Source organism: Sinohyriopsis cumingii, chromosome 11 (assembly GCF_028554795.1).
Source record: "Sinohyriopsis cumingii isolate HCF-2022 chromosome 11, ASM2855479v2, whole genome shotgun sequence".
NCBI lineage: Eukaryota > Metazoa > Mollusca > Bivalvia > Unionida > Unionidae > Sinohyriopsis > Sinohyriopsis cumingii.
The window spans coordinates 51,999,754-52,015,244 of NC_142971.1; the positions used below are offsets into that span (position 1 = coordinate 51,999,754).

The 15,491-nt window shown below is 33.6% G+C and overlaps 1 protein-coding gene across 3 annotated transcripts in view; it reads right to left on the reverse strand.

The window, feature by feature from the left end:
* The window catches only part of LOC149788455 (uncharacterized), a 123,231-nt gene that overhangs the window by 71,313 nt on the left and 36,427 nt on the right, over positions 1–15,491 (reverse strand). For 2 of the 3 annotated variants that reach the window (XM_089974440.1, XM_089974438.1), the window contains exons 16-25: positions 15,229–15,330; positions 14,515–14,652; positions 13,893–13,992; positions 13,329–13,445; positions 12,844–13,044; positions 9,975–10,084; positions 8,146–8,236; positions 7,366–7,503; positions 4,273–4,419; positions 397–456 (exon numbers count right to left, since the gene is read on the reverse strand). In XM_089974440.1, coding sequence (XP_089830566.1) covers positions 397–456; positions 4,273–4,419; positions 7,366–7,503; positions 8,146–8,236; positions 9,975–10,084; positions 12,844–13,044; positions 13,329–13,445; positions 13,893–13,992; positions 14,515–14,652; positions 15,229–15,330 — 1,204 coding nt within the window. The remainder of the gene's footprint in view (positions 1–396; positions 457–4,272; positions 4,420–7,365; positions 7,504–8,145; positions 8,237–9,974; positions 10,085–12,843; positions 13,045–13,328; positions 13,446–13,892; positions 13,993–14,514; positions 14,653–15,228; positions 15,331–15,491) is intronic. The other variant, XM_089974439.1, reaches the window with a different exon arrangement.

Here is a 15,491-nt window from a genome sequence, read left to right on the forward strand (position 1 = left end):
CCATCCATAATCCATTAACATCTTTAATTGTTCAGAATACTACTGAGCATATACAGTATAAACCAATGATTAATTTTAGATTATTGTCTGTCAAATTAACAATTAAAGTGTCATACTCACAGTCATGTGATCACAGAGCATCTTTAATGGAAATATATTACACTGGATACAAGGTGTAAAAAAAATAATTTAAAAAATGGGAAAATGTTTACTCTGGAATGTGTTTAATAATAATTTTGACACATGTATATTACTGGGCAGTGATGTAGTTTATAAAAATGACTCAATAAATAATGCTGGCATTTGTGGTCATCACTAAAACTGAAATATATAGGTAGTCACAGAAAACTTTTGACCTCTGCTAAATCCATCAGATAGCTAGCAGTGTTTACTGACCTTTGCTACAATCTCACATTCCCAGGCAGCATCAATCAGTCGATGCCTCAGTGTCAAGGCCTGAAATGTAGATAAAACAGACAGTCAAGTATTCATAACATAGCTTCCATAGTTTCTGACTTTTGTAGCTATGCTTCCAAAAAAGTATGGTTGCACAGTACCACAACTTAAGGATCCAATGAAACATGAGTCACATGTGATGATGATTTAAAGATCCAATGAAATATGAGTCACATGTGATGAAGAAAGTCCCAACCCCATTTTCTTACCGTTACATTTCTAGCAATCAACAAAGATCAGGCATTTAACCAACCACATTAATGTAATAAAATATTATCCTCTACACATGACTGTTTTAATTTAGCCCGTGCAGGAAAAAATAGTTGTAAAGCATTTTGTGTTTTGATTCAGTGCACATGTATGTATGTTATATCTGGTAGATACCAGATCCTCTCACTGCTTTAAATTAATACACGGACTCAGTAAGGAAAGACAGAATAATGAAATAGTGTCATTTAAATAAGTATGAGGTCAATTACAAATTAAAGAAAGGATAATGAAATAATAAAGAAAATTAGATGTAATGATTATTCAGATCGATCCTTTATCCAAGTGAAACTGCTGTTCAAACTATTTGCAGCAATTAATTTACACTTTTTTATGCTCTGCAATTTTCTGTGATTTCAGATTTAGCCATAATTCTAATCCATCTGAATGAATAATTTACATAAAATATTGATAAAAGTGGTTATTTATGCTTCTAATTACAGTTAGGAAGCATTCCCTTAAAAATTTAAATCCTGACCCGAAAGGGTGTCTCTTTTATTCACTAGCTTTCAATCCAATGGAACAAAAAATACCCTAAAATACTGCAACTATATGTTGAAGCACATTATACAATAATTACAACCCAGAGCTACAATCTCACATCGTTAATTTTCAAACAAAACCACTAAATAAACATCATGTCATTAATCTTTTCCTGCAAAAAAACCCCCAAAACTGCAGTATTACATAGCTCTAGCTATATTAAAACCATTGAGATACAGTGTAATTAGATCCAATCTCTTTGAGTTTTTCTTTGGGTGTTAATAACCTGAATTATACCACTCTTAATACCATTATCACTGAAACATACTGTCACCTAATTACACAACTTTATAGACAGACATATCAGTCAAAGATTGTACATATGTACTTCTTCAATAACCACTTGGCTTAATGTTGCTGACTGGAGCAGGTCTATTTGATGCTGAACACTCAGAGAAGACACTGCCAGGTGTTTGATTTGTGTTGGCCCAGAACAACCCTCACATATTCAGCAGACAAGTTAACATAAACACATATCCAGGATCCACCCTCAGATAAAAAGACAACAATTTAAATAGACATAGATAATTCCTCGCATAATGAGCTGTCAAGTTACAGCAATACAATCCCAGATCTATCCTCACATAATAAACCCTCAAGTTAAAGAGACATGGATCCAGATCTTGGCACCATATGGCCATTATACTACAATGCTGTAAAGTGCTACTACAAAAATGTACCCTCAAATAACAAGCTGTCAAGATATATCAACATGATCCCAGATCTATCCTCACATAATGAGCTGAAAGTTTGTGACACAATCCCAGATCTATCCTCACATAATGAGCTGAATGTTTATGACACAATCCCTGCTCATTTCCCCGCATAATGAGATGTCAAGTTACAGAAACACAGATCCAGACTTAACATCACATAATCAGCTGACAAGTTATATAGACAGATCCATTTCTACCTCACATAACATGTCAACTCACATGGACACAGATATCTACTCTTACCTAATATGCTGTCAAGTTACACAAAAAGCCAGATCTACCTCACATAAATATGTCAATTCACATAGACACAGATATCTACCCTCACCTAATATGCTGTCAAGTACACAAACAAAGATCTAGATCTACCTCACATAACATTGTCAACTCACATAGACACATATATCTACCCTTACCTAATATGCTGTCAAGTACACAAACAAAGATCTAGATCTACATCACATAACATGTCAACTCACACAGACACAGGTATCTACCCTCACCTAATATGCTGTCAAGTACACAAACAAAGATCTAGATCTACCTCACATAACATTGTCAACTCACATAGACACAGATATCTACCCTTACCTAATATGCTGTCAAGTACACAAACAAAGATCTAGATCTACCTCACATAACATTGTCAACTCACATAGACACAGATATCTACCCTCACCTAATATGCTGTCAAGTACACAAACAAAGATCTAGATTTACCTCACATAACATGTCAACTCACATAGACACAGATATCTACCCTCACCTAATATGCTGTCAAGTACACAAAGATCTAGATCTACCTCACATAACATTGTCAACTCACACAGACACAGATATCTACCCTCACCTAATATGCTGTCAAGTACACAAACAAAGATCTAGATCTACCTCACATAACATGTCAACTCACATAGACACAGATATCTACCGTTACCTAATATGCTGTCAAGTACACAAACAAAGATCCAGATCTATCCTCACATAATTAGATTTAAGTTACACATACATATACCCTGATCTACCCTCTCATAATGAACTGTCAAGTTATAGTTGAACTCATGATTACATCAAACAGCTGAGAACCTTATTCTATTAATCAGAAATGTCCTCTGTCTTTTCGGTCACATGCAGGAAAATGTGATGGAGTGACAAAAGACAAGTCACATGTACATGTTAATCCAAAGAGTGGGGAATGGACAAAAGAGAAGTGACATGTACATTTACACTTAACTGTGATGGGCTGGCAAATAACAAGTCACATGTACAGTTACTCTTAAAAATATCTACTCTGCCATACCATTAAATAATTATGGGAAATGTTTGCCTGGAGAGAAATTTATACAAAGGTAAAGAGCAAGTGTGAAATGAAGTTATTTTCTCCTATAGTTATAGTTACCATATTTCTGACCCTCTGACTTTAAACAATTTAACATCATTGTCTTTAAGAAAAGATGATACTAGTGTTTTTGATTGCATAAACTTGTGATAGATGGATAGAAAAATATATTTATCAATATCTGCATTAGCATGTCATATATATATATATATATATATATATATATATATATATATATATATATATATATATATATATATATATATATATATATATATATATATATATATTTAGGTGTGTGTGTCTGTGTGAGTTAGTTAATTTAGAATAATACAGCTAATATTCAATAACATGGATATTTTAAAAATTGAATATACATGAATTTATGAACTGAGTTAAGGGGATGTTGCTTAAAAATAACAATCAAAAGCAAGCTTTTCTTTGGTGTCTTGTTAAAATTTCAATATAAAGTAACAATCAAAAGCATGCTTTTTCTTTGGTGTCTTGTTACATTTCAATATAAAATAACAATCAAAAGCATGCTTTTTCTTTGGTGTCTCATTATATTTCAATACAGATTTCAATACAATTTCAAAAGTATTAAAGGCCTTGAATTTAACATAAATTTATTTGTAGCCACAATGGCTGCTAGATTGCTGAACTTACCAGTCCTGCTAATCTTCATTATTCCTTCACACAAAACAATTTCTGAGACGTATCCATATTAACCATTCAACAGACTCTTGAAATTATGTGAATAACCTCAGGCTAGCAGACAATGGCTAATTTTTTGTCTTGTATTCTCAGAATTATTACTGAATTCATCATAAAATTAATTAATAAACATGTAGTAAATTAATTTAGACTATTCTGAAGGCATGCAGATTAAATATTTTGCAGCACATTTTCAATACAACTAATCTTGCACACAATTATATCTGGTTCATATACCTCCAGAAGTCTGGCCACACTGCTGACCATAGCCAGTTGTTTTTCCTTGGCTGACTTCCTGCTCTTGTCCTGCTCAGCCTGGGCCACTAGAGTCTGGGCCACCTCACACATAAAGAGAGGATCCTCCACATACACCCCTGAAAACAGCTGTACAAGAAAAGAAAAAATCAATGTAAGAAGAAGAAGAAGAAAAACAGGCTTTTCTGAGAATGCCTCAGTATAAGTCTGCAGTGTCGTAATACTTTAGATGATACTTTTTTGTATTTGAGAATTTGACAATGTTTATGGTGATTCTCCTTTTGCAAATTGATTTTCTATAAAAAAAAATTGTAGGCAACAGACCATAAATACTATAGAATTAAATTATCATAGTTTGTATTTATCGATGTGGAAATTTTACCAAATCACTCACAAAGCAAATAAAGTCTGAAGGACTAAATGATGTTAACTTTGTGAGTGATTAGGTAAAATTTACACATCAATTAATACCCAACCATGATCATTTAATCCTTATAATTTCAATTTACTTACCTTGTGTCATTAGGTCAGCAGATTTCATCAAAAAAACATTCACTTCTATATGTAGATCAAAGCTTTCTTTCATTAGCCTCTTAACTGTGACAGAATACAAAGCCCGATCTTTGCTAACCAAGAGTTGTCGATTCCTTATACAGTAATGTAGGGTAGAGTGTCATAGCTGATCATGACAGTGATATATTGTTATGATCATCATTTTAATATCTATAAAAAATAGTTGATGCTGCTTGAATCAGGCTATTCCTTTCTTCCTTATAATTATGTGTGTGTATGGCATGTTATAGCATTCATTGTTACTTTCTACTCTTTTAGATCTCTTAAATGCAAAATCATGACCATTTTTTTTGAGATCCCTTGCTTGACATATGACCCTGACCTTTAATAACAGCTGCTGGACCATGCTGTTGAAGTGAAATGCAATAATTTCCAAAGATTGGCTTGTAAAGCCTGCCATTACTCTTCTTTGGCAAAGGGGGTGAGTGGTAAAGTGCAGTAAGGTCTGGGCAATTACATTGTTTTAACTTCTAAGGGTCAATTTTAATCTGGAGTTTAATGTACATTTTGATCAGAAATCACAAGAGTGGGGGGGTAGGGCTTGCTGTTATTATTATTAGGGTCTAAGACATTGATATAGATAAAACTTCACATCAAATGACATGGAAACAGGGAACCAAAAATGGTCCACATAATTTATCATTGTGTCAAAAATTCCAGACCAATATCACATGACCATTTATATCCAATCAAAACGTAGAAAATGTGGTCGATTCATAAAAATTGGAAGTATAAGACTGTTATATGCATTCTCACGAGTGTAAATAATTTCGTTTGTGAAATTGCATAAACTTTAAATGTCTGTAACACTAATCACTCACGGGAACCATGGTAACGCTCATACACACAAGAACCATGGTAACACTAATCACACACGGAACCATGGTAACACTCGTACACACAGGAACCATGGTACCTCAGTTAGTAGAGCATCAAATTCATAATCCATGGGTTGCAGTTTGATATCAAACCAGGTCAGCCTGAGTCAGATGCCTTGGTGTGTCACTGGGACATGCACTTAGCTCTCATTCCCTTGGCATGATGATATAGCTTACATCATGTTCAAAGTACCGTTGCATACATGCCACCCCCCCACCACCACCACCACTGAGAGGTATAAGCATAACTATTGCTATTATAAGCTGCAAAAAAGCATAATTTGGGTGTAAAAAGTGTAATCTCTATATTACATGCCAGTATTACAGCACATATGAATAAAATACATTTTTACTGCTAATCTGGTTCAACAGCTGGTCAAAATTCTTGTCAGAAAGGGCAAAATTCATATGGATTAGAACAAGAACACAAGCTTAAAATATACTGAAAAATTATTTATATTCAACACTCATTAACAATTGTACATGTGTAAATTTCACTGAATGAATGATTGTGAACTAGAAATATGCAGTGAGGTCAGGTGCTCAGGTTGCCATATTACATTTCTCTCATTTACTTCTTTTAAAGTTTTAAATGTAAAGCCGTGTTGATTTGTCACTTTTTCTGACATGTTTTGAAATTTGAAAAGATCCATCTGCTCTGACATTTTTTGTCACATAACATTCACAACTCAAACAGTAAAGCATTTCACTTAACATCTGGCACCATTTGTTTTAAAAGTACAGACAGCTCACAACTTCCATAGCTTATCAATAAAATGAATCTGTGAGGCAAAGTTCACGTTTGAGGAAATCCATCTCTTTTCTTGGGAATGGGTCATATACAGATACTATAAATAGCAAAAATAAGTACTTTTACGCTACTTGCATGCAGCAGTCACCTTTTTATGAATATTCTCAAATTTATATCAGTGAAATTAAAGAGATAATAATACAAATGACAAAAACAACTTTTAATTGCTTTATTTTTATTAAATTTTTAATGTACCAAAAAGCTGTAATCCATATACAGTCTAGCAAAATGTGTAATTTGGTAAAAACAAGCAAAATGATTATGCCAAAAGCATAATGGATGGCATGGTTACATACCAAACTAATCTCACTGAGCCAATGTCATCATAGATTTTACAAAATATGACTAAGTAGAAAGCCTGAAAAACATTTGTAGATGTGTCTAAACAGTATTTCTGACTTATTGTATATGAATGCAATATATAGCGCTTCAAAAAGTCTTCGATCTTTATAAAGTGTAGAGGACATTTACATAAACTGACATTTTGACTTTAGCAAGAATGGTCAATTTGTACTTGCCAGTGAGATTCTGGTCAGTGCTTTCAAACTCATGGTTCTACCTGTCTAATGAGCTAATATGCTAAAGCAGCTTCTGGTGCCTGAATGTCTCAAAAATGTAATGCCCATGATTTTCTGTTACAGGCTCTCATGTTTGCACCTCAAAAGGGTCATCTTTCTACACCGATTAGGGTTAATGTTCTTCACCACCAAGACCAGTTTCCAAAGATAACTTAAAAAGTGTTTCAGTGTATATTCTTAAAACATGTCCTATGATCAATAAAAACTTAATAAATACAAAAGTCAATGTACTCACATCCTTCTGTATCTGTGTGGAGTAAGATGCCCCAAGGTGCTCCATTTTGTTCCACTCTTCATGTGCCATTTCGTACAACTTCTTCTCTATTGTCAGGGAGTCCAGAACTGTGGCTGGCTTGTGGATGTGGATGAGCTCCTAACAGGTTATACAATATAGAAAAAAGCAATATTCAGGAAAGCAGAATATACTTTGACTGTCTTATCATAAATAAAATCATCCATCATTATTGGCCCAAGATGGATGATTAAAACAATATGTGCAAATAACAAAACTTCCTGTCAGCATATCTAATGGCTAAAGTGTGATGGGAAATAAAGATTTAAGTTGAACTATTACACATTTACTTATACATTTACTCACTTACATATCTATAACAGCCTTTAGATGGATTGATAATTTCACCCCCATTCCCTCCACCTGAAAATGACAGATCTTAGAAAGTAATGAATTAGTGCATATATAGATCACAGGTGGGCAGAATACAGCCCGTGGGCCAGATCAATCCCAAGACCTAGTTTTATCCATTTATTTACATCATAGGGTGTGGCTTTAAAAATGACTTATCCAGCCCATGCCCAGGAGGAAGTTGCCCATGCCTGACATAACCTATGTTGTATTTATCTTTACAGCTCAATCTATCACTATAAGATACTGTCACCATGGAAACAATTGCTGAAGAAAAGACCTAAAACAAACTAACTATAAAAAAAGTATGTTGGTAAATCACAAGAGCTTACTAAATATAAGACTGGAATTGGTGAAAGGGTGTCAACCTACCCTGAGAGCATAGCTTAAAGCCTCTGGGATTTTGCTTGCAATAGCAAGTGATGGGTGAAATTCCAGCATGAAGATGTTCTTTATTGCTGATCTGCAGAAAAATGAGAAAAGAAACTCAGTATTTTGTGAGATACATTGTCCAAATAGCATTTTTAATAAGCAAGGCAAAAGAAAATGCCTTCAATGACTTTTAAATACTTTTTAAACAAATCTGAAAGATTCATAATAAAAAAACGTTTTCATAGTTTAATTCATAAATAAAGATGTTTACGAGAGAAATGACAAAAAAATTTTTATTTCTTATAACATGTACATCATCTAATGTGTTAAGACATTTGTGCATTTTATTTATTAAGCGTTTTAAGTCTACTCCTTTTTTTCACATTCCTCAACATAAGTTTCCATAAATGATGATGATGTAGTCTTTCTAATGTGACCTTTATATCACCATTGTATTATTACAATGATATAAACTCGGGCAGTAAAATGGCATTCAATCATAATTAAGCTATTAATATGTGACAGTGGGTTATTATGATTATTAATTCCTTGTTAAAAGTAGGGCTGGAACTGAAATCTAGGAATGGATTATCCAAAGCTTAAGATCAATGTTATGATTATTATTTCATATTCCTTTCTGCCCCTTTTTCCCACCCTAATTATTTCATATTAATTTTTCTCCCCAAACATCTCTCCCTATTCATTTCATATACCTCTTTGCCCCTCATTTCTCTGCATATTTATTTTATATTCCTTTTCACCAAGCCTGCCATAACTGTTGATATGACAGACTATATTGCCAAGCCTGCCAGGACTGGAAATGACAGACTATATTGCCAAACCTACCAGGATTGTTGAAATGACAGACTATACTGCCAAGGCTGCCAGGACTGGAAATGACAGCTTAAATTGCCATGCCTACCATGACTGTTGAAATGACAGACTATATTGCCAAGTCTAAAATGACTGTTGAAATGACAGACTATTTTACCAAGCCTGCCAGGACTGGAAATGAATGCCTAAATTCGAAAGTCTGCCATGACTTGAAATGAAAGCCATTATCACCAAATGCATGATGGCCATGCAAGTGACACCACATGTTGAGCAATCTTAAAACAAATTCGCTACTACTGAAATTAACCCCACCACATACTTATATTTACCTGTAAAACAAGTTAGATGTAGACTGTACACTGATGAAGACTACCTATACTGGGGTTGAATTCTTTTTCAAACAGTTATAAGAATTTTCCATATTTATCTCAGGATTTTCATTCATGATTGTACATTGTGCCAACCAACATTCCAGCTTAAGTATCTGAAGGGTTAATGGCCAACAAAACTTACAGGTGGCTTGTGAACCAGAGTCATGAATGATACAATGGGTCATTTTATAGCACAAAAATAACATATTGTAAGTCTTTATTATCATGCTTTTAGAATGTGTTTTGGGTACAATATGGCATGCACCTTCATTAGTGCAAGTTCCAGGGGAAGGGGTAATCAATGAAAAGAGTTACTTTTAATAATCAGTTTATTAACTTCAGAATCAATCCTCCACCATTCTGATTTATAGAATAACTGTTCTACAAAATTGAATGCAGATAACACTAAATTTATGATATTTAAATACATTAATCCTGTTTTATTCTCAATATTAGAAGTTGTCAAGGAACAAACTTAGCTTAGACTGAGATTAAGTATAAAAAGCAGAACATGTTTTTTGAATTTAGAAATTCATCAATTGTTATTACACACATTTCTTCCATCGAGTGTCAAAAAAGCAAAACAACACAATTACAATTCATTGGTAGTGTGTGGTAACTTACTTGCTCTGGTTAATTGAAATTGGTTGCTTGGGAATCACTCTGTGTGGTAAGCCAAACTCTTTGTCACCTTCTCGACAAACTCTCTGGTTGTATTCCCTCTCTTCCTCAATCTGAAACAAAGAGCTGAATTATTCAACCCTTTCATATTCACTTAAAAACACCATAAATTCATTTAAAGATTACAGAATTTTACAAATATCTGCCTTTCCAGCAAATTTTTATAGCTGAGAAATAATCTGATCCTTATTGATACAGTGGAAACTGTCTTGAAAGACCACCCCACATAATGGTCTCTCAAGAGAGGTGGTGTCTCATAACAGGTCATAATACCACTGTATATAATCAATAAATTGGTACGTGGAGAACATGGTCTCTCATAGCAGAGGTCTCTCAAGACAGGTTTTAATACAGTAAGGTATAGATGGTATTTAAAAAAATGGTAAAGACTGGTTTGAAATAACACCATTTATAACAAACAACAAAATTCTGTTGCCATATAAGAAAACCAAGTTTTTTTGTTGTTGCAATAAATGGCCACCCCTTCTGCACTGGGAATGTGGCCATATAAGATGGGTGGCCTTTCCAGAGGGGGGACTAAATTTTTTACCAGAATGTGTTTGTAATAAGAAACTACAAATAACTTCAAAGCATTCAATATCTTCATTTAAAAATAGCATTAGTTATTAAATTATTCTTCTTGTATTTAGAACTGACTTATCTCAAGTTAACATAATCAAAAAAATAATAGCTCTTATTCTTAAGCGTGAAATGCGAGTGGGGTATTACTGACATGCACATGGCAAAACCATTCATAAAAATGCCATTTAAATCTTGGTAATACAGTACTTGGCATTTAAAAAAATTATCTTTCATTTACTCCATCTACCCACTGTCATAGAATATTCTCCTTATCAGTTATAAAATTGTGTATTTGAGTCTTCCTAACATAAAATTTTTCAGCAAGAACTCTTTAACTCTCCCCACTGTTATCTAGTCAAATAACTTTAAATTTTTCTTCTAAAGTATTAACCCTCAGTCAATATGATGACATGTTAAAGTTTTGTAATGATTTATTACTATGTTGCTAATTGTTTAGTACTGCAAATTAATTATGCAGATGAAACTTTTGTAGAGTCATTGAAATGCCTTGTTTTTAAAGGAATTGACTGTACTGCCATGTGATTTTTTGGTCTTTGTCCAGTACCCTGTTTTGTTCTTGGTTAATTTCTCTCTGTGTCTTAACCTGAAAAATCTATATTTAGCTTATGCTGACCATGTTATGATCTTGACAATTACATCCAGTTGCAATCATCAATGAAAAAAAACTTAACTATGTGTGAAGCCCAAAACTCTATCACAGCATTGTTGACACTATTTCCTGTAAACATTGGTGCTATGATATAATATTAACCTTAGTGGTACATTTACTTTTGCACACACTTCTTTCAGTAACAAAAACCTGACATTGGAGAACAGGCATTGGTAAACAGGCATCGGTAAGTGGATTACTTACCATACTGTATGAATTAAATATTGGTTGAGGACACATATTAAAATAAAATGTGACTGCTTGTGAGGTGTAAATTTTACATTTTTGCACTAATAAGCTGGCCATTCTTGAAGCCGGTACTTTTGAACACAAACTTGTTGGTGCCAAGGATTCGGGCCATAAAAAATGGGTGACAGCTGGTCATGGAGGCCATTTATGAGGGCAACCACTGTACGGAATGTGGAAAACATCTGGAAATCTAGATAATTTTATTGGGGAACCGTAATTATGTAAAATAAAACAGCCTATAGTAAGTATCCTCTATTTCCTGGAAAACTGAGAGCGTTAACAAGCTAGATTTTCATATCTTGACTTTATTATTTACAAAGTTGGCTGTAAGTTTATTCCATGACTGAATTGATACCACTCAGTGTTATAATCATCATTTGCTCTCTTATGAGCATACATGTTTTGTGTTATGGCAAACCAAAGTACATTATTAAAGTTGCTGTGAGGGCTTTAAGCAGGTCAGAGAATTATGTCCACAACATACTAGGATTAACCTCATGTGTCTCTATAGGCTTTTATAACCCTCAGAAAAAACACACCTCAGTATTGAAGACTGTAAAAACTCTTCAAATGATAGCAGTGATCTGAAAATACTGTTCTATCATCCAGAAAATGAATGTCTTTGATGTTTTTAAAGCAAAACTAGAAGAGTGTAAAGATGGTATAGATGGCATAACCAATATGATAAAGTTAGAAAAGGATGCATAATTAAAAGAAAAACTGAATAAAATGGCTAGGTCACACCTGACTCAGGTTTTTTTAAGGTCAGACTTGTATCTGATTGGATTTAAATCTATTAAGTCTTTCCCAAAAAAATTGACTGAGCCATAAAGACATGTAGAACTGATACATAGTCTAATAGTTATGGACATGGATAACACTATATACTACACCATAAAGATGTGTAGAACTACTACACAGTCTGATGGTTATGGACATGGATAACACTATATGCTACACCATAAAGATGTGTAGAACTGATACACAGTCTGATGGTTATGGACATGGATAACACTATATTCTACACCATAAAGATGTGTAGAACTACTACACAGTCTGATGGTTATGGACATGGATAACACTATATACTACACCATAAAGATGTGTAGAACTACTACACAGTCTGATGGTTATGGACATGGATAACACTATATACTACACCATAAAGATGTGTAGAACTGATACACAGTCTGATGATTATGGACATGGATAACACTATATACTACACCATAAAGATGTGTAGAACTGATACACAGTCTGATGGTTATGGACATGGATAACTCTATATACTACCTCCACAGAATAACTAACCTGTTTATCCAGAATGCTTTTGATGAGGTTTGCGTGATGGTGGAGGATGACACACTCAGTGCGGTACATCTTGATGAAGTAGTTGCTTCTGAAATCAAAACGTGGGCGCTTGTAGATGATGTTGGTAATGACCTGAGCAAGTTTCCGCTTCTCATCTCTATCAAAGACATGGTGGTAAGCCTCCATGTAACAGTCAAGCAACTGAAATAAAGATAACTCCATTTTCATTCTCATCTATCCAGCAGATTTGAATCTTCAGAGAATTTTCATGTAAATTTGAGACAGTAAATTCCAAGCAAGTCTTAAAACAAGGTTTGGAACAGTTTTTGGTAAATAATTACATGCATCAGAGAATTAACATTTGTGTTATTCTGTCAAATGCACGTGAAGTGCATATTTTAGCAACTTCTGAATAGATATATAAAAGGATGCAAAACTGAATAAATGTTATAAACATGATGGATTTAATAAAGATATTTTCTCACCTCACTTTTACACTCAAGGAAAGATGCTTCATTGGACCAAAGGTCACATAAAATTCCAAATCTGTCTACCTCCTGGTGAGCATAGCTGGGAATATCAAAGTCACCTGCCACCACCTGCTAGAATATAAAACAACTTATTGATCCAACCTGAATACAAAAAGGAATATCAACACAAAATTCTTGAAACAAACTAATAAATGCATACATTTAACCAGCTTTCCCAGAAAGTAATGCATGTCTAAGATGATATTTATTCAAATAAATATGGTGAGAAACTTTTTAAAAAATGTTTTAGTGTGGCATACATTGCAAATTATTGTTAGAGAACAAACTGTACATAGAACTTGATGAATACATCATATATAATTGATCAAAAATTAAACTTTAAAGTTGGCATACTGAAAAAATATTTGTACAACCCATCCTTTTATCCATATACAAAAAATATATCATAATAGTAGTTGCAGTCAAATATTCACCATAACAGTAGTGTAGTTAGGTGTGCATGTATAAATTATTTAAACTGTTTTATGATATAGAGTTGAGACGTATGCAATGCTATACCTGTCTGGATCTGGCAGACTCAGTAGTCTTACCGACATGGTGTTCCTTGTCTTTCTCAATGTAATGTGTGGCCACCAACTGCAGGTCTCTCTCAAGATTTCTATGTAGGAAAAGACAAATATTAACACTGGTCTAAAACAAACGACAGAATAATGATATTATTAACTGACAAGATCATGGACATGAAGGGATATTTTCCCAGTTTTAGCTGTTCAACAAGATCAAACATTTTCAAACTGTAAAATGTCAATTTTCTATCTGCAGAATAAATAAATTTTCGTTTTATCTTTACAAATCTGCTCTTTTCATTATGGAATAAATGGACCATTAAAGATAAAAAATAAAACAGTTGTATTAAATAATCTTGCATGCAGAGATCTTTAGATCAATCAGCTATATAGACAGGTAGGTAGGTAAGTACAAAGGAAAGGTAGGTATATGCAGGTAGGTGGGTACTATAGTACTTATGTTGGTAAAATGGTATCCTGTAGTAAAATAGATAAATATTGTATATGTATATCTACTACAAATGGCAAAGGGATTGGATGGATATATTATGTTGTTTTATTTCTTCCTCTTGATCATAAGTGTGAAAGAAATGACACAAAGGGAGATAACTTACTCCAAATCCTTGATGGCAGCATCATACATGATAAAGTAACCCCTTTGGTCTTGCACATGTATACGACCCTCATCTTTCATGTAGAAATCATCATGATTATCTACATCAGCAAACTCTATAAACTCTGTCTCATTCAGCCTGAAGAAAAGAAAATTAATTGACATATATAATTGAATGTTAAATGTATTATTCTTGTTACTATAATAACTAGAACCCAAAGATATCTATAATGTTTCTTTTGCATGGGAACTATCCATCATTTTGTTATCCAGTTGTAATTTTAAGACAGACAGATGGAGATTTTGAAAGATTCCTGCCTCTTGGGCATAACTGCTTTCCATCTTGTCAGGGTATTATGAAATCTGCTACTGCATGTTTTGTCACTGATAACGCACTATTGTAGATATCAATTATTCCTGAGATTTGTATTGTTAGTTAGTATTTTGATGAGTGTAAAAAGATCCCTTGCAAATAATGAGTAGGAAAAAATGTGACATTTACAAGCCATAATGTCAGTCATGATACAATCTGTGATTGACAAGTAAATAAATTACACAAAGCACCATATCTTTGATTCTCTTGTTAATTAATTACACATATATGCACAATCTAAATGAATGGCACTCAAATTATAGCTGATCTAAAGAAAATGAACTCTTCTCATTCCAGCATAAAGTTAAAAGCATATCTAAGATTGAAATTTGGATTACGTACTTATAGTCCAGGGGGGTATTGTGCACATAAGAATGGGAGCCCAATCCTCCTCCTCCTCCCACTGTACCATCAGTCTCTGTCATGGTACGGTGATTCTGAGGGCTACAAGAATAGAAGAAAAAGAAGAACAAAAAGGGATCAAGAAAACACATTCTGTACATCAGCATATTTTCACATATTTCATATGAGAGTTATAAACTATATGTAACAATGATACACTTCATACACAATACCCTGATTACTTGCAAACCTGTTTGTAACAC